The sequence below is a fragment of the Cnephaeus nilssonii genome (assembly GCF_951640355.1).
Source record: "Cnephaeus nilssonii genome assembly, chromosome: 12".
NCBI lineage: Eukaryota > Metazoa > Chordata > Mammalia > Chiroptera > Vespertilionidae > Cnephaeus > Cnephaeus nilssonii.
This window is the reverse complement of record NC_137083.1, coordinates 20,503,551-20,530,381: the sequence shown is the minus strand read 5'-3', so window position 1 is coordinate 20,530,381 and position 26,831 is coordinate 20,503,551. Positions and strand designations below refer to the sequence as shown.

General features: G+C 39.2%; 1 protein-coding gene across 1 annotated transcript in view; it reads left to right on the top strand.

Annotated features, from left to right (window-relative positions):
• The window catches only part of SCIN (scinderin), a 51,864-nt gene that overhangs the window by 7,328 nt on the left and 17,705 nt on the right, over positions 1-26,831 (top strand). Inside the window, exons 3-7 of the mRNA XM_079785599.1 lie at positions 1,661-1,822; positions 14,602-14,751; positions 22,209-22,301; positions 24,794-24,926; positions 25,590-25,678. Of these exons, the coding sequence (XP_079641725.1) occupies positions 1,661-1,822; positions 14,602-14,751; positions 22,209-22,301; positions 24,794-24,926; positions 25,590-25,678 (627 nt within the window). The remainder of the gene's footprint in view (positions 1-1,660; positions 1,823-14,601; positions 14,752-22,208; positions 22,302-24,793; positions 24,927-25,589; positions 25,679-26,831) is intronic.

The window sequence follows — 26,831 nt, the reverse complement described above, 5'->3', positions numbered from 1 at the left end:
CGTTTTATGGGGTTGGAAGGGGTTATAGAAGACTATTACCACCACTCCCTCATATTAAATCTCCCATAAATCACACCTTTCCCAAGAAGACCCAGCCCTTAGCCATAATTGTGAATAGCAACCATCTGACATCTGTCAGCCAGGAAAAGTGTATTTATGGCACCACATATATAGAGGACTTTGTTGAATGAAAACATCCACTTTGTTTTCATTCTGTGGAATAAGTAGAAAGAGGCAGGGAGTTTATAGGGTTGATTTAAACAATATTCACAGAACTACTTGCTGTCTGATACAGACATATGTAAAACTTAGTTTTTCTTTTGTGCATTTTTGACATTAAATAGTAGAGATAAAATTAGTTTTAAAATACTGTTAAATGTTCATAGACTATATATCATTCTGATGATTCATCATATGACATTAGCCTAAATGTTGTTATATGTATCCTCAGTCTAATCTATATATTTTTTAAGTTTATCTTTATTGTTGAAAGTATTATAGATGTCTCCTTTCCCCCCCCCCAGTGACCCGCTCCACACCCGCTCCCAGGCCTTCATCACACTATTGTCTGTATCCATGGGTTATGCATATAAGTTCTTTGGTTAATCTCTTCCCTTCCCCCCTGTCCCTCTGAGATCCATCAGTCTGTTCCATGCTTCTATGTCTCTGAATCTATTTTGTTCATCAGTTTATTTTGTTCATTAGATTCCACATGTGAGTGAGATCATGTGATACTTGTCTTTCGCTGACTGGCTTATTTTCTTTAGCATAATGCTCTCCAGGTCCCTCCATGCTGTCTCAAAGGGCAAGCGATTTTTCTTCTTTATAGCTGCATAATATTCCATTGTGTAAATGTACCACAGCTTTTTTATCCACTCATCTACTCAAGGACACTTGGACTGTTTTCAGATCTTAGCTATTGTAAATAGCAGTTCTCTGAACATCAGGGTGCATATATCCTTTCTGACTGGTGTTTCTGGCGTCTTAGGATACATTCCTAGAAATGGGATCACTGGATCAAGTGGCAGTTTCATTTTTAATTTTTTGAGAAAACTGCATACTGTTTTCCATTTTATAACTTTTTTTCAGATCACTGTGTTTTTATACTATTTTTTAGTGGATCATAACATACTTATTGAAAAAAATAGGAGCAGCCCATAGCTGGCCAGCACTTAACTCCCCTTCTCTCTCCTAACACTGTGACAGTCAGCACTTCGGGGGTGCCACACTCTCTGGGTGCTCCTCATCTGTACTTGCGACCTCTGACTCTCCTCCACCCTCCTGTTGCTTTTTTCCTTGAAATCCTTATCTACCTTCTCACTCCATGACTTGGGAATAATTAGTTTCCAAAGGACAAGAGCTACAGCTTCTTCTTCTTTTTTTTTTTTTTTTCCTTTAGCAGGTTTTACACTCTGAAGTTCCTCAGAAAATATCTGCAATGTTGATATAGGAAGGACAGAGCCTAACTTTTAAAAAAAAATTGTTGATTTGCTAAGGAATTCTCTTCTTCCTATTTAATTGTTCACAGGCTCCGAGGTGGCTATTTTCTCTTGGCGTGGTAGGCTGTTTTGGCACAAGCTCCTGTGGTTTCATACATGACTGTGTCTAGTTCGAAGCCTCACCTGTTTTGTTTTGTTTTCTGCCCCCTCCCACTGATCAGGCTGGCGGTGTGGCATCTGGACTAAATCACGTTCTCACCAACGACCTGACCGCCCAGCGGCTCCTGCACGTGAAGGGTCGGAGAGTGGTCAGGGCCACGGAAGTTCCCCTGAGCTGGCACAGTTTCAACCAGGGTGACTGCTTCATCATTGACCTTGGCACTGTAAGTTTCATGTGCACCTGTTGACATCAAAAGTAAAGTAAATTGCCTTCAGATCAAAGCCGATGTGCGTGTCACGAAACAGAATCACTTTTTCTATCCCCTGAAAAGAGGTCATGTTTATGTGAGATGCAATGGTATCCTATGAGTAACTGGCTAGTATTTAAATGACACAGAGTGGGACTTCACAGTTTTCATTTTCTTTGATAGGTTTAGAATGGCATAGTGATTTAGTTCTTCCTACCATAGAACAGAAATTGAATAATTTTTTAATACATTTTCCCTTCTCTCTGAACAGAACTTCCTCTAATTATTTTTGTCCTTAATTGTTTATAGGAAAACATTGCTTGAGGGGAAGAGTGATTCCCCCAGAGAGCAAAGGTTCTAGAGTTTTAAATAGACACAGTCTGAGTCTAAGCAGTGTGCCTGAAGAGTTTTGGGCAATGTCCCTTAAACACACACACATGCACACATGCACCATACTACTTCACACTTTAAAAAATATATATATATATTTTAAGTTATTTCAGAGAGGAAGGGAGAGGGATGAAAGAGAATCATTGATTGATTGCCTCCTGCATGTCCCACACTGGGGAATTTAGCCCAGGGCTTGTGCTCTGACTGGGAATCCAACCATGACCTCTTGGTTCATAGGTCGACCCTCAACCATTGAACCAACCTGGCTGGGCTACTTCACGCTTTTTAATTATCTTAGGATTATTAGAAGAACAGGCATAGGTACAAATATCAAGTGTCATCTTATTTACTCTTTGACCTTGAGCAAGTCATTAACCTCTCTGAGCCTTAACTTCCTTATTTATATTTTCATCTTGACTCTGGTTTCCAATGTCATTTTTAACCTTAGTTGGCTATGATTCAGTCTCATCTGACACACAGTCACATCTGGAAATGGTAGTTATTATCCCAGTTTCACAAGAAGAAAATCAGCCTTGGAGGGTGTGAGAAAGTCACTTGGATTGATACAGGATTGAGTGGTGACCTGGAATAGTATCTGTTTTTTGTTTGTTTGTTTGTTTTTTAATCCTAGTGCACATCCTTTCCACTATGCTAAGTGAACTTGGTAGTCTATAAAATGGTATGGCTCTATAAAGTATTATCTTGTGCCTTGGCCGGTTTGAATCAGTGAATAGAACATTGGTCCATGGACCGAAGGGTCCCAAGTTTGATTCTGGACAAGGGCATATACCTCAGTTGCAGGCTTGATCCCCAGGGTGCATGTGGGAGGTAACCAATTGCTGTGTCTCTCCCACATCAATGTTTCTCTCTCCCTTCGTCTCCCCCTCCCTTTCACTCTCTTAAAAAAAAAAAATCTTGTAACAGTTTCAGAATCTACTGAATTCAGAATTGAATTTGTCTAATCTGGCTTAGGATTCACTGAAAGTAGTACTATTGGTGAAATCATTCATTTTGTTGAACGAGTATGAATTGAGTTTCCACAATGGGCTAATAGTTGGGTGTGGTGGTAGACTGGCATTCTAATAACATATACTCTCTTCCCCTAGGTCAGGCCTTCCCTTGGGAGTCTGACCCACAAATCCAGGCTCATAAAAAAGGGACAAAGTCTCTAGTATAAAGTTCAAGGCACTTCATCTGTTTAATAGTAAACCATCTTTATTTTATATAGTTAATTATCCTTAATAACTGGAGTTGCCACCTACGCTCATTCCTGGTTAGAGGCATTTGGAATTAATGTGTTGCAGAGATACTTGAGTTTGATTATCCCTTCTGTGTGGAAGTTTCCTACACCCTAAAGGGATACCCCAGTAGGAATCGAGCTCTGGATCCCTAAGTACATTGGAACAAATACCTACATGATCTATGTTTATGTTAACTAACCTTTAATCAGTTGGTATGTGGCCAAAAATTATTAAATGGTGATAAGATCTTGGAGTTGCCTTAGTGACTTTATTTTTGGGTGTGTCAGAGTAAACCAAGAAGGTATGGAGTCACATCTTTCTCTACCATAATGTTATAATTTGAGTTAATTATTTTGTGACCACTTTCGGCATTGACAACACAAAAGGAAGCCAGTATAGTTTCTTCACATTTGTTCGATTACCCAGGTGTGAAAGGGTAGGCTAGACATCTAAAGCTGTCTCCCAACAAAAGCCAGCTGGCCAACACTAAGGTTATGATATAACCTAAATCCTGTATCTTGACTGAGTTTGAGGGAATTCGTTTTTTTTTAATAAATAATCACTATTATTAATATGATATGCCATATGCCTTAAAGACATTTACTATGTTAGGATTTTAGACTATAGAAAATACCCTCTAGACATGACAATGTAACCTCCTCAACCTAAAGCATGAGATTTTAAAATTATCCATTTAATCACTTTGAAAATTAATGCTGTGGCCCGTTTGGTTCAGTGGATAGAGTGTCGGCCTGCAGACTGAAGGGTGCCAGGTTTGATTCTGGTCAAGGGCACATATCTGTGTTGCGGGCTTGATCCACAGTAGGGGGCGTGCAGGAGGCAGCCAATTAATTCTCTCCATCATTGATGTTTCTATTTCTCTCTCCATCTCCCTTTCTCTCTGAAATCAATAAAAATATATTAAAGTAAAATAAAATGCATTATTTTTTTAAAAGGAAATGGTCAACATTTTAGAGGATGATTTTGATAAATTGTTTTATATTTAGTGTGTTTTCAGAAAACAATATGGGACATGGTTAGATCTCAGCAATTTGGAATTTACTGAATCTTTGGAAAATGCTTTTGAACCATATATTTTTATGTTGGTGAATGCATATATCATTATTTTCCCACTATTGTTAAAGATATGGGGTATTTGTAGACATTAAATAATAAAATCGCATGTAAGTATATTGCAACAAAACATCCATAACTATAGCATGTGAATGAATAATAATGAAAAAGCCCATATTCTCAAAGTTTGGCATCTGGAGTTAACTCCTAGCCATGAATGGAGAATTAGATTTCACAGAGCGGTGAGTTCTGTTTCCTTGTTAACTTGTTTGGTCAGGTGTGCAGCTTTGCCCTACTCCCCATGCTATTTATACTCTATCACCCCTCATTGTTCAGTCATGCTGCTCTGGAAAAGCAGTCTACACTTCCTCATTCACCAGCCGGTCTTCAACCCACGTTTCCTGACTTTCCCTCCCACTCTTTCTTTGAAACTGTTCTTCCTGCAGGGATAATGCCTTCTGGTAAATCCCGTGGACATTTTGATCATTATCCACTTGCAGCAACTAACACACTTGATTACTCCCTTCTGCACCAGCCTCACTCTTCCCACCTTCCCCGTCCTTTCAAGCCACTCTTTCTCATTCTTCTGGATGTGGTCTGCCTACCCGCTCAAGTTGTTTTGCTTGTTTACGTGTTTTTTTTAAGGCCTCCACTTTAAATCCTTGCCTATTTATACATGCTTCCTGAGCAAACTTATCTTCACCCAAAGCTTCAGCTACTCACCCACAGGTAAATCTCAAATGTATAGTCTGTGAAGACCTCTGGCCTGAGCTCTATGTCAGTATTGCTAACTGCCTCCCAGATGTGTTAGCTTGTGTGCATCATGAGAACCTCAATCACGGCTTGTCTAAGGTGACCAGACAACATTGGTAAAGCGGGACACCATTGACCGGGGTGGGGTGGGGGTTGGGGTTCTTGATTAAAAATTTGGTCTATATGGAGCAACAATAATTTTCATAGAATGCAAAAATAGTATTGTAATATATTTTTTTAAATTTCAACATAAGTACAATTTACAAATATAATAAATCAAAAATTATGTATAGTATTATTTTATTCTTTGGCATATTTCTCATTTGAGTGAATTTTTTTTAGTAGATTGCTGTCGTTGTTTAAAAGGTCATGAATTTGCTGTAACGTAAGTCGTAAGTGTCACTTTCAAGGCCAGCACTAGACGTTTTGCCACCACTATAAAATATAAATAATACGAGTACTGTCTGCTAAATTCAAGAAAATTTATGTATTTATGAAATAAATAAATAAATTACTTACCTAAATTATCTGAATAGCTGGTTTGTAATGACATCACTTGTTTAAGTACTAGCACGCAGTACGATGTGTATCGTCTGAGAGACAGTTACAAAATGTTTTCGTCGTTGCCAATCCCAAAAAATGCCATTGTTCATTAAGTCCAAACAATGGTGGTCGAATTCTAACAACTGATCAACAATGCGAACTTTGATAAGCAGTTCTCGATAATCAGTTCTCAACAATTATTTGTTATTATTAAAGTTTAACATTATAAAATTAACAAAAATAATATAAAACTCATATCCTGGCTAAATAGCCACATGGCCGCCGAAAACCGTATATTCCCTTCCCGTTCTCCCACCATTCCCTAGCTTGTTCTGCATTCTTTCCAAAAATCGGGACTTTTTTAAAACGCCGTGGGAGACGGGACAAATTGTTAAAAATCGGGACTGTCCTGCCAAAAGCGGGACGTCTGGTCACCTTAGACTTGTCTAAACATGAAACTCATCAACTTCACTCTCATTCCCAAACCACTTCTCCTTCTTGTCCTTGTCTTGTGAGTAGTGCCACCACTCAGTCACACCCTCAACCCCCAAATCCAGGAGTTATCCTGACAACTTCTCCCAAATGCTGCGCGTGCAGTCAATCACTATGCCTGGTCTGTGCCACCTCCTAACCGTTTCCTCAGTCCCTCCTGTCCACTTCCTCACCATGATACCCTGCGCATGGCACTCTCCCTCACATTGTCATGCTTCTGCTTTTGTGCACATTGTTCCTTTGCCTGGAATACTCTCCTCGTCAGCATCACCTTTCTCCAGCAAGCATCAAATGTCATCTCATCCTTAACTTTTCAATTCAGATATTGCCTTCTTTATAATGTGTTCCCTGACCTCTGCCTCTTCTCCTTCCACTGTCCCATGTCACACCCCTGGAGAGTTCTTCGGCACACCTTATCTTAACTTTCCTATCACTCGGCGACTTGCCGATAGTACTTTCCACATTGCCTGTCCCTTCACTTATTAACCTCACTTACTCACTTTGTTTCTAGTATATGGCCCAGAACTTAAAACCACTCAACAAGAGTTTCAACAGATGGATAGCTGTCCGATATAAAGCACACAGTCTCATGCAGTCCTGTGTACAAGGGTGTCATTTTTTTCATCTATAACTCAACCTAACTATATTGTCAAGCTTCAAATTCCAAGGATTACAGTAAAACAATCTTGCCTTATTAAGGTGAAGTTTGTTTACTATTAAAGCAATGCAAACTTATCCCACCCATTTCCTTTCTACCCCTAAGGGTGGAATGCATGTGCAGTATTATGATTTGGGCATAGGGGTTGGGTTGAGAATGGAAATGTGAGTCTGGTTTGCAGTCTTCAGGCCTCATTCCTCTCTAACTTTCATTATGGCCTAGCCATTTCATTCATTCCCGAGCTTTGGGCTTTGGCCTCTGTCCAAAGACATTTGTTGGAAAATACCCAGGGCCTCACTTTGGTCTTCTGATCTGCCCACATATCCACCACAAGATCCCTTCTGATTCTGTCAGCAACCTCCCTCCTGCCGCCCACTCCCAGCTCAGAAACTCTACCTTGCTTTTCCCATGCCACACTGGACTTGTGGGGACACTGTAGCCACATCGCTTTTCCCATGGCACACTGGACTTGTGGGGACACTGTACCACATTACCTTTCCCATGCCACGCAGGAATTGTGGTGACACTGTAGCCACATCGCTTTTCCCATGGCTCACTGGGCTTTTGTGGGGACACTTGTAGCCACATTGCTCCAACTGCCTAGACACTGCCCACAGTCATTTCTGTTCTTATGCTCAGGATCATGGATGAATATAAGACAAATATGTAGAAGGGAAAGTGTACCAAGCTCTTTTCAAAGATTCACTGCACCTTATCAAATTCTCTAGTTATCTTGTAATCTCCTACTGTTCTATTCTTGGGCCTGACAAACTAGTCTTACACCATTTTTCAGTCACCTACTTCATGGTTTCTACAATACACTCTAGGCCCTAAGGCTAAGACTAGTTCTTAATATGCAAAACTAGACTGAAAACGCTCTCTTCCCCAAAAATCTTTAACAAAATCAAGGTTCTTTTCAATTAAAACAATGTTGGCTTTCAGGCCTTAATCTCTGCTATGACTTAAAAATTCTAATTTTAAAACTAAAAAACTGAGCAAAATCTTCTTTGTTATGGATAAATTCATCCTTACCTCAAAGTAATGCATTCCACTAGATTTGTGAGGGGAGAGCCTTTAGGCAACAAGAAAAGATAAAGAGAAAGATAAACCTAATATTAAATCTGTAAAATTTATGGTCAATGAGAGTAGGGGCCAATGGCATTTGCTGTGTGCTTAGGGTATGAGTATAAGGTTGAACCCCAGGTAGCCTTTGACAGCCATAGGTGCTGTCAAATGATGAGAGGCCACACAGACACAAGACAGAGTATTTCACATTAGCATCATTTGGAAGAGGTTTTAAAAAAATCTATACCTGTGATTTGATCTTTAGAATTCTGATTTTAAAGTTTTGGGGTGGGACTTTGGTATAAGTACTTATTAAGCCCCACTTCAATATGGGAAATGTCTGAAGTTGCTGGAACATTAAGGAATTATATGTTTGGTGAACCAATGAGTCAATTAAACATAGTTATGTCAACTTATGTGGCTGGCAGAATTGGTTTTTGATAAGCTGATGATAAAACTTCTTTGGTGTGTCAAATACTTTGACTTGTAGAGAGAACATGATTTCATCTACTCTCACTGTCACTATAAAAAGAACCCTCCAAAGTTGTCCCCCGTCCCAATAGGTGGCATCACTACCAGCAACTAAACTAGAATTGTCCAAATCATCTCCCCCTTTCCCTGTCCTCCAGTACATGTCCAAAGGGCATGGTTGACCAGTTCTCCAAGGTTTAGCCTACTAAATATCTCTGGATTCTTCTCTTCTCTCCATCACCACTGCTCTGCCCTAGTTCACATACAGTTGATTCCCTTCTGGTCGTCAAGCCATCTGTGGTCCTGCATACTCACTCCATTCATCTTCTATCCTTTAGTCAGAGGCATTTATAAAACACACATATATGCCATTGATGGGGACTGAGTTGGCTTAGCTTTGAACAACAATAGAGTAGAATATATATTGTCTATCCAAAAACAAAAACCAGGTTTTAAAGTTTTTAAATTAAAAAAAAAAAGGTAGATTGGAAGCATAGCACAAGTCATCATTATATTTTAAGCTATGTTTAGAGAACTTCCAGCCTAGCAGGCTATCTAAATGCATTTCTGTATTTGTTTAACTAGGTCTAAGGGAAAACAACACAGTAAAAAATAAAGCCAATAGAAACAAGGAAGAGGGCAAGGTATGGTCCCCTTTTATAAAATTTTAGATGTCTTTAGATTAAGTAACTTCGAAAGAATGAAAGGGTAGCTAGTCTGTGCTGAATTCTTTGCACATGTTATGAGTCAACATCACATTGGCTGTCTGGGGTGTTCCTTAAAGTCAGCTTCTGAAATCTTGCTTCCCTTCAAGGGTATCGCTGAGCATTGTTTTTTTTTTTTCTGCTCTTATTTCCTGTCCCCCAAATGAGGTTTGTCTGCACTTTGGTGTTTTACTAGTTAACCCTGACTACGTAGTTTACAGGAAATTTTAGAAACTTCTAATTTACCCCCAATATGGTTGTTTCTATAAATATCACTCACTTGCTTCTTTTTTTTGCTTACTAGTGGGCCAAATTAATTGCCAGTAACAGATATTGTCTTTACTCTCTATTTCTTCCTTTTCTAGTAATCCAGAGTAATTTTGTTTCCATTAAGAGTTTGTATATTAAGAGTTAACTATATAGTTCAATAAACTTCTACTAGATAGTGTTCATGAGCTAAATGTACATCAACAAATTTTGGCCAGAATTTAAGTGAACTTCATTCTGAATTGAGTGGATATTTCATGTTTACAGGAAGTTTATATGTCACTTACCCAAAGAAATATAACATTTAATGTTGAGTTGTTGAAGTCTTTAGGATCTTAGAAGGTAAATAGTTGCCTCTAAAACCATGTTTGCATTACATTTTCTCAGGTCTAGTACACTTAAATCAGGTTTATGAAAAAGGCATTTCTTCTAAATCCCAGCCAAATACTATAAATAAAACAATTTAAGTTATAATGAAAACATTTTTGTAATAATACAGATCCACCTATCTCATCAGTTTAGACAGTTCTTAGCTCTATGCAGAATTTTTTTTTTCTTTTTGCAGCCCACTCCTGGAATTATAAAAAGAAAATTCTTCAAGCACGGTGCCAGTTGAGTACAAAGCTTCCTTGTACACAGTGGTGAAGTAGTCTTAACCAACTACCTCTAAATAGAGTAGTGTTGAGCGGTACGGTTTATTAATAGTACTACACATGTATTTCAGCACAGTAGAGCTCTGTTAAAATGAAATGTACTAAACACATTATCCACACATAGTGGAATATAAATTACTGAGTTGCTAAAATTCTGTTTAAGATTTTAAAGCACATTTATAGGTGCTGCTGCCATAATCGAATGAACTATATTTGCATAAAAATTAATTAGCATTGAATGAAAAGGGTGTTTTAATTAATATGACTGTTTAACCAGTTCCAGCTTTTAGCAGTATATAATTAGAATCCATTGAAAATTAAGTCTAGTAAATAAGATGTCACATTTATAAAAATAGAAGCACAGAGTAAGGTGTAAGCATAATAGAACACATTCATTTTTGTGCTCAATAGGAAATGTTCTATAACACTTTTTTTAATGATTCAGTCATCTTTGAGCTAAAGAGAAAATGTCACTCTTAAAGTTTTATTATTTTTATGGGTATTTCATAGGTCTGTTTTTACTTTTTTAAAGGTCAAAACTGTAGTCTCGCCCTAACTGGTTTGGCTCAGTGGATAGAGCGTCAGCTGCGCCACGTGAGCCGCAAGTGGCTCGCGGGCCAGGGGAGGGACCGGGAGGTGCTCCATGCACCTCCTGGTGACCAGTCATTTAGTCGTTACGGCGTTACGGCCACTGGCTTTTTATATATATATAGATTTGCCCTTTTAAAAATTGCAAACATAAAGTCACATAGCCCATAAGTGGCCACCAAGGTCTGTCTCCTTCACACTTATGGCTATGCTAACCCCCTCTCCAAGACTGACTAGATGAAATATGTGTGGAAACTTTTGAAAACCAAAAGTCGGTCCCAGGTTCAATTCCAGTCAAGGGCATGTACCTTGTTTGCTGGCACATCCCCAGTAGGGGGTGTGCAGGAGGCGGCGGATCAATGGTTCTCTCTCATCGATGTTTCTAACTCTCTATTTCTCTCACTTCCTCTCTGTAAAAAATCAAAATATATTTTAAAACAACAACAACAACAACAAAACTGTAGTCTCTAAGAAATGATGAGGAATATTTACTACAACTAAATTTATCTGTGAATCAATACTGCACATAAAAACTCCCAACCCAAAGTAATACAATACAAAATATTTTGCGATCCATAGGATGTTGTAAAATTCAACATTAAATGGTAATTATGTTTGTAAAATTATCATTATTTACAATTCACTTTTAAACACATTTACCAAGCTTCCATAATGCTTTGCAGTTGCTCATAAAATTTTGTATGATTTTATATAATCTCTTTGAAGTAGGGGAGAGGTCATGATACAACGAAGGTAGGGAGCACAAACATCTGTTAAATGATTGTATAAACACAAAGCAACTCAGTAATGAAAGTTGCTAGTAAGTCTGAGAAATTCAAAAGCTAACTTCTGACCTACCTGCTGAATTTCACTGTAGTGTGAATATTAGAAGTTTGCTTTCCCAGGCCTACTGAGAAGAGAATCATTTGCAGAATCACATGGAATGAGGCAGCCAAGGAATCAGAGCTAAGAGCCTGTACTCAGAAGAGGAGCTGGCGTGGCTGCATTAGATAATTAGATGTTACAGGTTCCCTGTAATTTGTGCTCGGTGCAAGGTGCTCAGGGTGACCAGTAGGAGCTCTCAGCCCTGGGTGAATGCTAGAATCACTTGGGGAGGGTTCAATAAACACACTTGAGATTACCTAAGGGTAGGGCTCGGGTATCTGTATTTTCAAAAATCATCTTCCTTCCTAGCCACAGCAATCAGACCAATAAATAAATAAAAGGCACAAATAGAAAAGGAAGACGCAAAACTGGCATTATTTGCAAATGAAATGATACTATATAGAGACAATTCCAAAGATTCCATCAAGAAAACTATTAGAACTGATAAATAAATTCAGTAAAGTAGCAGGATACAAAATAAATATTCAGGAATTGGACCCACTTTTATACACGAATAAAAAACTAACAGAGGCTGTCGCAGCCAGGTGTCTCAATCGGAGCATCATCCTATACATCAAAAGGTTGAGGGTTTAATTCCTAGTCAGGGCACATACCTGGGTTGAGGGTTCAATCCTCGTTGGGGGCACATAGTTTCTCTCTCTCTCATTTCAGGCAGGCAGTAAACTATTTTTGAATAAAGAAATGACTCTGGACTAGAAATGTCTTGTAGCCAGAGAAAAGAGCCAATGCCTTTGAATCTTGGGCACTATGTTATTTTGTTGTTATTAATTTATTAGAGGCCCAGTGCGCATGAAAGCTCGCCATGTGAGTTCCGCCTTGCCACGCAAGCTGCGAGCCGCGCCCTGCCTCCCTGAGCGGCTCGCGGGCTGGGCGGAGGGACCTAGAGGTGCTCCATGCACCTCCTGGTGACCGGTCATTTGTTCGTTACGGCGGTACGGCCACTGGCCTTTTATATATATATAGATTTGCTCTTTTAAAAATTGCAAACATAAAGTCACATAGCCAATAAGTGGCCACCAAGGTCTGTCTCCTTCACACTTATTGATATGCTAACCCCCTCTCCAAGACTGACTAGATGAAATATGTGTGGAAACTTTTGAAAACCAAATGTAGTACAAATATATTATTAGCACTGATTGTCTACATGTCAATTTCTCCTGCTCATTTTCCCACATTCATCTCTCTGTCCCCAACGTCTAGCTCATATTAGGCACCTAATAAATGTGGCATTTTTTTAAAAAGGAAAAACACTGACTTAGCTACTGTAAAAATTGAAGGCTTTCTTTCTGCATATATATGATTCTCCCTTTGTATTAAAACTGTGTCTTTTGTTTAAAAATATTTTTCTGCAAACACAGAATCAGAGATGATGTTTTTGTTTCTACTTGATTGGAACTATATTATTCTAGGACTTTATTTTATCCTTGATGATATACCTTGGATAATTTTCTACGTCACTACTGAAACATTTTCCTCAATGTTTAACCACTGAAGTCTAGTCTCCAGTATCCATGTAATACATTTATATAGCCATCTTTCCATGGATGGGAAGTTTTGTTTTGTGTGTTTCTTTGTTTTTGTATCCCATGTTTGACTACTATAGAATAGCTTCTTAGGAGTGAAATGTTCTGATCTAAAAGCACATATTTTTTGATATGATGCCAAACTGCTCTCATAAAAAGCCTGTGTCAGTTACTATCACCCACATAGTCTGTGATAATGCCCATTCCCACACCCCACCAGGCTGAGAGGTACTATTAAACTTCTCTTTGGTATTTTTGTTAGAACACATTCAATGGAGAAAATGATACTTTATTTTTATTTCACACTTGTGTCTGTATAGCTTTTGAACACTGTATCCAAGTCTAAAATATATATTTTAATATAAATGTCAGCTAATATTATATACTTAATTTATAGTATATCAAGCTGTTTCTAAATAGATATTAAGTATTTTTTCTGTGTCATAATTTATGTAACTATGCTCCTATTATTGAACATGCAATGTCTTTCTAATGCCTCACTAATACAATCACATACAATGAAAACCTTTGTATATGTGGGTTTTTTATCTCTTTATGAATAATTTATTAACATAAATTTTAGATAGTGATATTACTGGGCCAAAGTTTTAACGTTTTCATGGCTCTTGATAAGAACTGTTCAATTGCTTTACAAAAGTGTTATATCAGTTTTTATAACCATCAAGAGCATATTACTATAACAGATTCTTGACAACCATTCTGAAATATAGTACATTTATTATTTTAAATTTATGAAATCTATATAAGTTTACTTTCATAGATTGTAATTATGCCAAGAATGGTGAGATATATGTTTATATTTTCCATGTTTAAAAAAATGCTTAATTTGCCATAGCCAGTTTGCTCAGTGGATAGAGCGTCAGCCTGCAGACTGAAGTGTCCCAGGTTCAATTCCGGTCAAGGGCACATGACTGGGTTGTGGGCTCAATCCCCAGTGGGAGGCATGCAGGAGGCAGCCAATAAGTGATTCCATCTCATCATTTGTGTTTCTATTTCTCTCTCTCTCTCTCTTCCTTCCTCTCTGAAATCAATAAAAAATATATTTAAAAAATAAAATAAATAAAAAATGCTTAATTTATAATTCTGAGAGCAACAGAATACAGAATAAGGTATAAATTAAATATATGAAATGATGTATACCTCAACAACAGATCATTTAAAAATATTTTTATTATCAAATTACTGGAATAACATTGGTTAATAACATTATATAAATTTCAGATGCACAACTTTATAATAAAACACCTGTATGTGCTCATTACCTGAGGTCTAGTCTCCTTCTGTGACCTAATATTTTTTAATTTTATTTTTTATACCTTTTTGTAATTAATCACTATGTGTATTACAATAGGTCTGAATGTTCTCCACATATTACTGAGGTGAAAAGATCTATCTCTTTCTTTTAGGAAATTTACCAGTGGTGTGGTTCCTCATGCAACAAATATGAGCGCCTGAAGGCCAGCCAGGTGGCCATTGGCATTCGGGACAATGAAAGGAACGGAAGATCTCAACTAATTGTGGTGGACGAAGGGAATGAGCCACCAGAGCTTATAAAGGTATTGTGACTTAGGTTGTGTTTGCAAGGTTACTACTTTTAAGTCAAGCATGTGGGGCAAGGTGTGTGTGTATGTGTATTGGTTTCAACAAATTCTCTACTACTTAGGCTCAGATTAGGTAAGAAGAGATAGAGTTAGCCATGTCATGGCACTAGGAAAGCGGAACATCAAGACTTTGCTCTCACCATTGATGTGACTATCAAAGGAAGCCTTGCCTAGCTGTTTCTGTCTACCATTTATTGATAGCTTACTATGTGCCAGGCACGGTTCAAGGCAGCATTCATTTGTTGTTTATTTTAATGAATCTTTTGTTTGGATTTCTAGTATTTAATTCAGATACCCATTTTGTTCCTCATCAATTCATCCAGTGGGGGAAGTTGAAATATTACGAAGAACCCTAAGAAATATACTAACTGTGTAGTTAACCATATGCTGTAATAAAATAATATTTGAAATAGTCTTTCACTTTGTCAGACCCAAGTTCAACATGAAGACTGTGACCTTACTGATAAGATGTCACTTTTATATGATCAGTCCAAATTAACACCACTTGGCAATCATTTCTGAATGAGGTACATTTTCCCTTGGTTTGCAGCTGGAGTGAGATAATAGTGATAGGACCTATAAATAGAATAGTCCATTTATAAGACAGATGGACTGTATGGAAGGGTGGATCTTTGCCCCCACACAGTCTATATCTGACTTCATAAACTAACATAAATATTAAACCAGAATGCAGGTTTCTAACCTTTCCACTTATATTGCCCCTCATGCTTGTTATAATATTAGTGATAATATATAATTTTTTAAAAATCTAACATTAAGACTATATTTTCTTTCAGCAATTGAGGTCACTTTCTCATCCCTTGTGCTAAGAATTAGCCAAACTCAGATATCAAAGGGCCAAATCTCTACAATTCAGCGATTCACAATTCTTTGACATTCACTATGTAAGTTAGTTTTTACAACACGTAATAATCGTTAACAGTAATATTAATTTTATATCACTTTACGTGTACATCTTGTGCTAAGAAGGAGCCCAGCCCCGATACTAAAAGTTGACTCTTCAGGAGTCAACAACTCACAATTCCTTAGTATTGGTTTTGTAATTAATATTTGTTTACTATCAGGAGGAAATGTGTTCACATGTAGTAAAGAACTCTCTAAATCAAGGTCATCTGGATGGTGCTTCTAAGTCTTGTTTTGTGGTGTGTGTTGTTGTTTTTTTTGTGTTTTTTTTTCAGAGCAAAGAATCACACTGTTGTGAAACTGGGTTATATTGATAGTACTTGGGCAAATGAAAAAGTGGTATTATGTTTGTAAGGGTATTGGGTACATCATAATTTTACAATTACATTGTTTTGGAGATATAGATATAGATAGGTATATAGATAATTTTGAGTGAAATTCATTGTTATACCATTTTAAATGTGGGAACAAGGTCAGAGAGTCTCTTAGTGGTGGGTCCACCCAGCTCAGATTGTCTGAGCCTACCAAATGAAGGGATGGTCAGAAAGAGGAGGGGGGATGCTCATTGTAAAGCACAGAAATTAGGAATCCCAAAGGCAAATGGTGGAAGTGTCCATTCCAACACTGACCAGGTAGAAATGTTCAAATAGGTATGAGGTCTTACAGAAAAAGGTCTAATGAGCCCCAGAAAAGGCAAATGGCCTAAAATCGTTACCTGAGATTTGCTGTGAGGCAGCTTCCAGACCACCAGAGCCCATGGAAATCGTCCAGGTGAGACGTTCCCTGAGAAGCTACGTGGACATCAGAAATGCTTGGCAGACCTGTCCTGTTGGTTAAGATGAACCAGGTTAAAACAAAGCTGATACCACCAAACACTTGAATTTATCACTGAACCAGGGCCAGAGGGCTTTTTAAAAACACAATGCTGAGTTTCTATCTGAATCTCGGGCTCAGGTCCAGACTTTTGTAGTCTTTACTCCCAAGATGGCTCCAATGGGCAGCCAGTGAGAACAACTGTTCTGGCTAAATTCATTGGCATTCTGGCTTATGTATTTTAATAACTTGTGAGATAGCTATCGATGTTATAATAACTTGTAAGTTATCTTTCCATGTGAGAGTAACTTGTGAATTAGCTTCCCCTCCTATCTAATAAAAGAGTAATATGCAAATTAACCACCACTCCACTAAACCCACAAGCCACACCCACCAGCCAATCAGGAGCGAGTATGCAAATTAACCCAACCAAGATGGCTGTGGCCACGGAGAGAGCAGGAGGCTTGGGTTTCCCCGGCAATGGAGGAAGCCAAGCTTTCTGCACACCCTGGCAGGCCCAGGCCTCCACTCAAGGCTACGAAGTTTCAATTATAGAAGATAAATAGATACCAACAAAAATGACGGCAGCCATGGAGCTGGAGAGAGCAGGAGGCTTGAGTTTCCCCCAACGATGGAGGAAGCCAAGCTTCTGCAGCCCTGGCCTGCCTTGGCCTCCACTCAAGGCTACAAAGTTTCAATTATAGAAGATAAATAAATCCCAACAAAAATGGCTCCAGCCACAGAGCGAGCAGGAGGCTTGGCTCCGCTCAAGGCTACAAAGTTTCAATTATAGAAGATAAATAAATCCCAACAAAAATGGCTCCAGCCACAGAGCGAGCAGGAGGCTTGGCTCTGCTCAAGGCTACAAAGTTTCAATTATAGAAGATAAATAAATCCCAACAAAAATGGCTCCAGCCACAGAGCGAGCAGGAGGCTTGGCTCCGCTCAAGGCTACAAAGTTTCAATTATAGAAGATAAATAAATCCCAGATCCCAGGGCCTCCGCTTGGGTCGCTGGGGGGTGTGGCCAGCCTGCAAACCACCACAGGCCCTACGCCCAGGCCACCCCATGCCCCAAAGGAACCCCCACCCTGATCCAGGACACCCTTCAGGGCAAACCAGCTGGCCCCCACTTGTGCACCAGGCCTATCCTATCTAATAAAAGAGTAATATGCAGATTGACCATCACTTCAAAACACAAGATTGCTGCCCCCATTTGGACACAAGATGGCCACCACAAGATGGCCAGCAGGGGAGGGCAGTTGGGAGGGATCAGGCCTGCAGGGGAGGGCAGTTGTGGGCGATCAGGCCAGCAGGGGAGGGCAGTTGGGAGGGACCAGGCCTGCAAGGGAGGGCAGTTGGGGGCGATCAAGCCTGCAGGGGAGGGCAGTTAGGGGTAACCAGGCTGGCAGAGGAGGGAAGTTGGGGGCGACCAGGCCTGCAAGGAAGGGCAGTTGGGGGGGACCCAGGCCTGCAGGGGAGAGCAATTGGGGGGGACCAGGCCTGCAGGGGAGGGCACTTAGGGGTGACCAGGCCTGCAGGGGAGGGCAGTCAGGGGCAAACAGGCTGGCAGGGGAGCAGTTAGGCATCAATCAGGCTGGCAGGGGAGTGGTTAGGGGGTGATCAGGCTGGCAGGCAGAAGCGATTAGGGGCAATCAGGAAGGCAGGCAGGCAAGCAGTTGGGAGCCAGCAGTCCTGGATTGTGAGACGATGTCTGACTGCCCTTTTAGGCCCGATCCTAACGGGATTGGGCCTAAACGGGCAGTCAGACATCCCTCGAGGGGTCCCAGATTAGAGAGGGTGCAGGCTGGGCTGAGGGATGGGCCTCTAGTATAATAATAATTTATGAATTAACTTTCTTGTGAGTTGTACCCTCTAAATATAATCTCAAATATGTTGATGTTACTCTAACACTGAGCTGGCTAATGAGGTCACAGCTCTCCTAAGAATCACCTGTGCTTTTATTTCCTTGTTAGTTTAGCAAACATTTTTATCTTCCCTATTAGCAAATATTTACTTGTCTTAAAGCAAGTAAAAACACAAAACTATTCTTCCCGTTTACAATTTATTTCTATTTGCCATATGCTTGCAAACTACTGATTTTTTTTTTTTTCCATTTAGGGAAAGGAAATAAGACATAAGAATTACTGAGTAATTAAAATGTTAGTTCACAGAACCTGAGAACTTACTTTGTTTTTAGTGAAAAACAGAAGCAGAAGGCACACTGAAATGATAAAGATGAGAAGAAGGTGATGTCTCATTTTTCATAGAGAGCAGTGGAGGCTGGGGGCTCTTACAGGGATGAAATGACATGTGACTGAAGCTCTTGCTACCATGTGTGACTCAGTAAACATCCAGTAAGTGGTAACTATGAACTGTGTGGCTTGTAATTAGCTGAACCAACCAAAGAATTTATTGCTCAGTCATGCTTCGGCCACACCCAGTCAGCCCAGGCAGAAGTTACACGCGGTGTTAGGTAAGGCCCTGGGGAAGGAAAGTTCAAAACTCCCTTACGGAACACCGAGAACATCAGCCTGGTTGGAGACGGTGCTTGGTAGAGACGCTGAGAAGCAATGCAGGGTGGGTAACCTCCAGCTCTGGGAGGACTTAGGAAGCCAGACGTAGGAGTTAGGCTCTGTCAGGAAGCATTCGATTCAGAATGATCCAGAGTGCAGATTCCTCGGCTTCAGCCCTGCCTGTTACTTAGTTGCTGGCTGTTGGCAGTCTGTATTTTATCAAGTTACCCAGATGTTGCTTGAACACTGAACGTGAAGACCACTGTTCCAGATATAAATCTTTAGAAGTCGTAGTCTTGAAATATAGGAGTAAAGTGAAATAAAGGGCTAGGGTCCAGAATAGATGAAAAGATGAGGGGAGACCGAGGCAGGAGGGAGTTGACAGCAGTAGGTATAACCCATGACACGGGCGATGAGGGACTTCACTAGGCTGGGAATTAAGGAATCAGTATCATAAAAAAGTGGAATTTAATGACAAGTGGGTAGGAGATTCAAAGTGGAGGCAGCAAGTAGTCATAACTGGCCACGTGATTTTCAGTTCGGGTGGATGGGAGACTGGAGAGTCACTGGCACCAATGGTGAGCTGAGAATGGTGTCTTGTGGAAGGATAGGTCCGTTCATGTTAGAAGGTGGTGATACTTTTAAGTGGAAACTTACAGAATATCATTAACGGAAAGGAGGGCTCCGCACTTGAGTGACAGGTCTTGGCTAGAACAATAGATGAAATTTTTATGGAACATCCTCCGATAAGGCTTCTCTGTTTCCTTTCCTCTTTACATTGTCAAAATATGTTATTTCCCTCACAAAGGATTGCATGAGTCAAATACTGGTCACTTGAGAAACCTTAAATGAGTGTTTTAAACTTGGGCTTTACCCAATCTGTGGAGAAAAAAAGGAAAGCTGTATTTGCAACTTACTTCAAAGATCACAGTGTATGGGGTAGTTGATGAAATGGGCACATTTAAGTTTCCTCTTTCTAGGCAGGACCCTTAAGGGCTGGGCAATGTGGTGGAAACTCCTTTGTGTTCCCCATTGAGGTGTTTGGTTGAACAGGATCTTCCTTAGGGATACCTAACAATATTCCCCTACCCATGGAGTTAAACCTGTATCTGGTAAATCCATTGGGTTCAATTCCCAACTAAGCTAGAGTCCTTTGAGAGGCTAATTAAGATCCCTGGCTAATATGGGAATTGCTGCCTGAAAATGAAAAGCTAGAGAATGCCCCAAGTCTCAGACTCACTTGGCCCCCTGAGAGACTTACTGGTATTAGCTATGTCCTTAACATGGACTATTGATTCCAAATTCTCCTGTCTTGGTTAGAGCAGTTACAAAAGGGTGCATGAGGAGACCTGTCACTGCTCTTCAAAGATATACATATTTCTACCAAAGTAAAACTTTCAATTGCAAGTGCTTTAATTTTTGTCTTAATCTTACTTTTAGCAAAAAAAAAACAAAAAAAAAAACCTATATTATAAAATTTAGTATGTATAATAAAGTATTTTATTTATTTATAAATATGTATATTTTTATTGATTTCAGAGAGGAAGGGAGAGGGAGAGAGAGAATCATTGATTGGCTGTCTCCTGCACACCCCATACTGGGGATCAAGCGCGCAACCCAGGCATGTACCCTGACCAGGAATTGAACTGTGACCTCCTGGTTCCTGGGTTGATGCTCAACTATTGAGCTGCACCAGTTGGGCTAAAGTATTTTATTGATCAACTATGATAATGAAAGTGTAATATGCTAATTAGACCTTCAGGACGAAGCCGGGGCTTTGAGGGAAGCCCGGGTCCCGAGTGCCAAAGGGAAGCCGATGCCTGCAGCTGGGGGAAGGAAGGCCTACTCTTGCATGGATTTTGTGCATCAGGCCTCTAGTTGTATAAATAAAAAGATGAGCTTGTTCCCAGAGGAAGTAAGTTCTTTAATGCATTTCTAAACTCGAGGTTGTACCTGTACTCTTGCAAGGATTAGGATTTGTATACATTTGTATTGTCGTCTGCCACTCAGCAGTTTGAATTTCACACAATATATTGTAAGGAATATTGAATATAAAATACAATGGATTTCATTGTATATTAAGTATTTGTTAAATCTAAATGAATACCTTTTGTGCATGTTCTAAACTTAAATCAATGTTGTTATAAAAAATCACATTGTTTAGAATAAATTTACATTTTATTCTTGTCCTTAACATTCTATATTTGTATAAATAAATTAATGAGGATTTCTTATAGAGATATTTTTTGTGTGTGATTTGAGTGTACAGAAATTCAAAGCACATTCAAGGATACTTTCTATGAAATGGGTTGCTTGAACTTTTGGATTGCATCATATATGCAACAATAAATAAAATTATTCATTTGACAACTAAATTATTGAGCATCTACTATGCCCTAGGCACTATTTTAAGTGCCAAGGATAGATTAGAAAATGAAGCATGATATGGTCATCAAGAACTTGCACTTTATGTAGTCAATAATATGTCAATAATGGTAATAGTACCTTACCCTCAAATAGTAATTTTGAACCAAGTCTTTGTAATAATAAAATAATTAAACCTGTAGATTGCTTTTTCAAGAAGCAGAGGTCACATAAGTAATTCTGTTGCAGAACTAAACTTAGAATTCATATTTTAATTAATTTTTAAAAAATTTTTATTGTTGAAAGTATTACAGATGTTTTTTTTCCCATTGACCCCTTCTAACCTACACCTACCTCCCACCCCAGGCCTTTGCCATACTACTGTCTGTGTCCATTGGTTATGCACATATGCATACATGTTCTTTGGTTAATCTCTTCCCACCTGTCCACCCACCCCTGCCTTCCCTCTGAGATTCAACAGTCTGTTCCATGCTTCTATTCCTGCTAATTTTTAATAATATGGACACCCCAGCTTATAAACTTGGGATTTTATTTTCTTGGAAGTTCCCATCACTAGCAAACTCAGTGTTTGTTTACTTAATGCAATTGATTGGTTTGATCCATGGGAAAAGGCCAGTGTAGTATGATTGCTGAGAAATGTTTGAGCCTGGTCATTTTAATTGCACATATTTTATAATCTATGTCTTTAGAAATGCTACATGATTTTCTTCTCTTTTTAAAATCCTGCATTCCTTAATGAGAGGTCTTGATCTTTTATCTGTTTGCTTTTTTCCAGGTTTTAGGAGAAAAGCCGGCGCTTAGCCATGGAGATGATGACGATGACACCATAGCAGACATAACTAACAGGAAAATGGCTAAACTCTATATGGTGGGTTCACTGTTAGAGTTCTGGGTTTTTTGTTTTTTGTTAATCTTCACCCAAGGATATTGATTTTCTAGAGAGAGTGGAAGGGAAGGGAAAGACAAAGAGAGAATCATCAACATGAGAAGGGCGGGGATTGAGGCTACAATTAAGGTTCCTGCCCTTGACTGAAATTGAACCCAAGACCCTTCAGTTCTCAGGCCTATGCTCTAAACACTGAGCAGTTGGCCAGGGCGAGTTCTATTATTTTTACTGGACTGGATGTAGAGGGGAGGGACACTTTGCCAAATTGATATTCAAAGAGAAATGTGTAGATAAAATCCATTGTTTGTGCTAGTTAGTATAAATTTCTCTTTTCATTACTTATTTTATTAAAAACAAATAAGGGAACTCATTGCTCTAAAAATAAAAACTTACAGTTACTGTTCTAGTTTGCAGCAATGTGTTTCGATATATTACATTTAATAAAATGTATCCTTCACGGAATAAAAATATTTTGTAAGCTTTTTCTTATAAACTCTTGATGAGCTATAAAATCTTCACTTTATTTCAAATATCCTGTTTAGCCATAGTGAAGGCTTTCCTTGTTACAGGAGAGCAAAGCTATCAAATCAAGCAGCTGGAAGGAAGCAGGGCAGAAACCAGCCCTGTCCTGGGGACTGGCAGAGCCAGTTCCATGTCACGTCTGTGGAGAGTGATGGGCTGAGTGACCTTGGGCAAGACATGACCATTCTGGGTCTTCGTTTTCTTATCTGGAAAAAGGAGAGAGAGCGAATAGATTAGAAGATTATCCAGTTCCTTCGAACTCTATAATTTTATGATTTTATTGCTGATGAAGTAACAAAAGCCACAGGATATACCAGTTGAGGAGACTGCTCAAATGGGATCGCTCACGTGTTCCCTCCCCTTACAGCTCCCTAAGCACATGATTGGGAGCAGACTGCCATCTCCTCACAGAACTGAATAGTTTTCTCATCTGTTATAGGAAGGAGTTACATTTGTTGCTCTTTAAGTGACTTTCCAGCCCAGAACCACTGATTTTAAGTGAAGATCAAATTACTAACTTGTGCAGCACAACTTCCTTTTTGTAAAGGGGAAGTGGATGGCTTTCTCCCTTGATGGCAAAGGAAAATGTGGTTACCTCTTCTAAGTACACTGATAATTTTAATATAAGTCATACTGAAACATCTAAAGACTTCGTGGCTGCTTTTTTTCCATTACTATTTCTAAAACTTATTCTCAACAGCTGAACAAATATCTTTTATGTCACTTCATCAAATAAAATGATTCTCCCTCTTGGACAGCATTAGGGACTAAAGAAATATTTTGCAATGTGAACATGTTCGTCCTGCATCATGGCTCCCTCTAGTGGGCCTGTCATGTATTGCATAACACCTAAACTATAAAGTCCACTTGAAAATGCAGTACTTTCATTTGGGATTGCTGAGTAAAGCGGGGAAGTAGAGTCAGCCAAGGGCGGTTTTTAAACATGCAGAATTTAAACCCCATCATGGTGCTGCAAAACTCTGCCTCTGAGCTAGGGGGGTCGCTGGAATCTGCATGTTTATCAAGTACCAAGGTGATTACATTGTAGCCTACAAGCTGACCTTTGAAAACCAGGGACTTCTAACCTGAGCAAGAATATCACTTTCAATTTTGTAAGTCCACCTTCAACCTAAAAAAAAAATGATCTGTAGTCATTTCCAAACTTCAGAAATCTAGATTTATCATTAGTTTGTGGCAGAGGAAAACTACTTTGGTAATTTATACAAAGTATACTTAAATTATAGTGCCAATATTGGGGGGAAAATCTATAAGGATAAACAGTAATGTAGCAATGTCTTCCTTAAAACAATGCCTGGCATTTGGTAGGCACTCAGAAAATGTTAGCTGGTTAAATATTTAAGCTTCAGCTTTTTGTGTGTGCACATTGACTGTAAGATTATTATCTATCTGAAAAGATTGCTGTAAAAATTAAGAAATAATCATGTAAAGTTCATAGCATGGTGCCTAGTATATGAAAATCTCAACAAGCCATAGCCATTATTATTATCACCATTATTTTTTGATGTTTCAGATACAGTGTCGAAACTTCACTTTTTATGAATAGTTCTTTTATTCCAAAGAACTTTTAAAAAGCCTTTGAGGGTATAATTGGCCTCACAGATCTTATTTGTTTGTTTTCTTTAAAACAAATTTCTTTCATCAAAGTCTTGTGGTTTTCATTGCATAATTTCCTCATTTCCTTGGTTGAATCTATTCCTAGCTACTTTATTGTTTTTAATGCTATAGTGAACAGAATGATTTTTCTTTAGATAAAAAAACAAACAAAAACCCCCAGCTTGGTTGAGGTATAATTTACATACGGTAAAAGCTCGCCCATTTAAAGTGTACCATTCGGTGATTTTGTTACATTTGCAGAGTCGTGCAATTATCGCCATAATCTAACGTTAGAACATTTTTATCATCCCCAAATGAGATCGTGGTTTTTCTCTTAGGTTTCAGATGCCAGTGGGTCCATGAGGGTGACGCTGGTGGCAGAGGAAAACCCCTTCTCCGTGGCCATGCTGCTTTCTGAGGAGTGCTTCATTTTGGACCACGGCGCTGCCAAGCAGATTTTCGTGTGGAAAGGTGAGAGAGGCCGCTGACTTTGTTGCTGCACTTCCGATGTATAGGTATTTCTTCAGTAGTGTAAAGAAAACGTCTTTTCTGATTTTAAAAACAACAACAACAACCTACCTTTCTGATCTCTAAATAGCTCATGTAAATTGCAGACATCAGAGCCACATTTTCTTCTACTATCATCATTTGTCAGGGATGATGGTGGCAAAAAGGCACTTGGACAATATAAACAGAAACTTTTTTTTTTAAATATATTTTATTGATTTTTTACAGAAAGGAAGAGTGAGGGATAGAGAGTTAGAAACATCGATGAGAGAGAAACATTGATCAGCTGCCTCCTGCACACCCCCTACTGGGGATGTGCCCGCAACCAAGGTACATGCCCTTGACCGGAATCGAACCTGGGACCCTTGAGTCCGCAGGCTGACGCTCTATACACTGAGCCAAACCGGTTTCGGCCAGAAACTTTTTTTTATGTGCAGTGTTCATGACTACATTGTTAAATATATTTAATGTACTAAAAATTCTTTCCATTTTCTCAGTGTCATATTTAAATTAAATAATCATGTTTACTTTTGTGTACACAAGCATTACTTGATCATATAATATCTTCCCTCACTAAAATCCTGTCTTTTTTTTTTTTTTTTTTTTTTCATTTATCTTGTACTTTAGGTAAAGATGCTAATCCCCGGGAGAGAAAGGCCGCAATGAAGACAGCTGAACTATTCCTAGATCAAATGAACTATTCCACCAAAACCCAAGTATGTATGGGAATGAACTGGCTAGAAAAAAATGAAAACATGGGAGCTCATGACTTCACAAAACTCGTGAAAGAATTAGATTTACAGTAATATGTGGGGGTGAAGCCATTCTTCCCTTGAGTGTGTGCAGTGGTGTGTCATATACCCTAGAACCCTATCTGTGTGGAGGATGGGATTTTGCAGAAACTGGAGAAAACACTCCCATGGGGCTGTGTAGTGAAAATAATAGTTCATCTATTTCCTCCACAGTCTTCAAGTCAAAACAGTCAGCCACAGTTGAATTAATGAAGAGTGCTTATCAGTTTTCCCTGGAACAAGCTGTGCAGATGTAGACTAATATGTGGTTTCATCAAGATCAGTTTAGATACTGGCTACTTATTCTTCCTTTCTGAATCTCTCAGACTCGTCTTTTCTTCTTTTTTTAAAATCTTTGTCTGAGGACATGTTTATTTGTTTTTTTTAGAGAGAGAGAAAGGAACATCGATGTGAGAGAGAAACATCGATGGGTTGCCTCCTATACACACTCCGACTGGGGATCGAACCCACAACCTAGGCATGTGCCCTGACCAGGAATCAAACCCACAACCTTTTGGTGTAGGGGACAATGCTCTAACTAACTGAGTCCTGGCACTAGTATCATCATGAGATCATTTCTTCTGGGTCACAGACCTCTTATGAACCTAATGTAGGAAAAAAAAAAACTTATTTGACTGCCATGATAACATAGGAAAGAACTTTATTCTTACTGTAGACATCCAGACTCAGTGGCAATAACTTCAATATGAGAAAAAAAGGATGGATTGTTTTAGCTTTATATTTAACTAGAGGCCCAGTGCATGGATTCGTGCACTGGTGGGGTCCCTTGGCCTGGCCTGCAGACATCCCCCAAGGGGTCCCGGATTGTGAGAGGGTGCAGGCCAGGCCAAGAGACCCCACTGGTTCACTATTTGGGCCAGGGAGGGACTGTGGGAGGGCTCCAGGGTGTGTCCAGCCCGTCTCACCCAGTCCCAATCAGCTGGACCCCAGCAGCAAGCAACCTAACCCTGGTGGTCAGTCACGTCATAGCGACTGGTTGAATGGTTGAATGAACGGTTAAGACACTTAGCATATTAGGCTTTTTTATATAGGACTAGAGGCCCGATGCACGAAGATT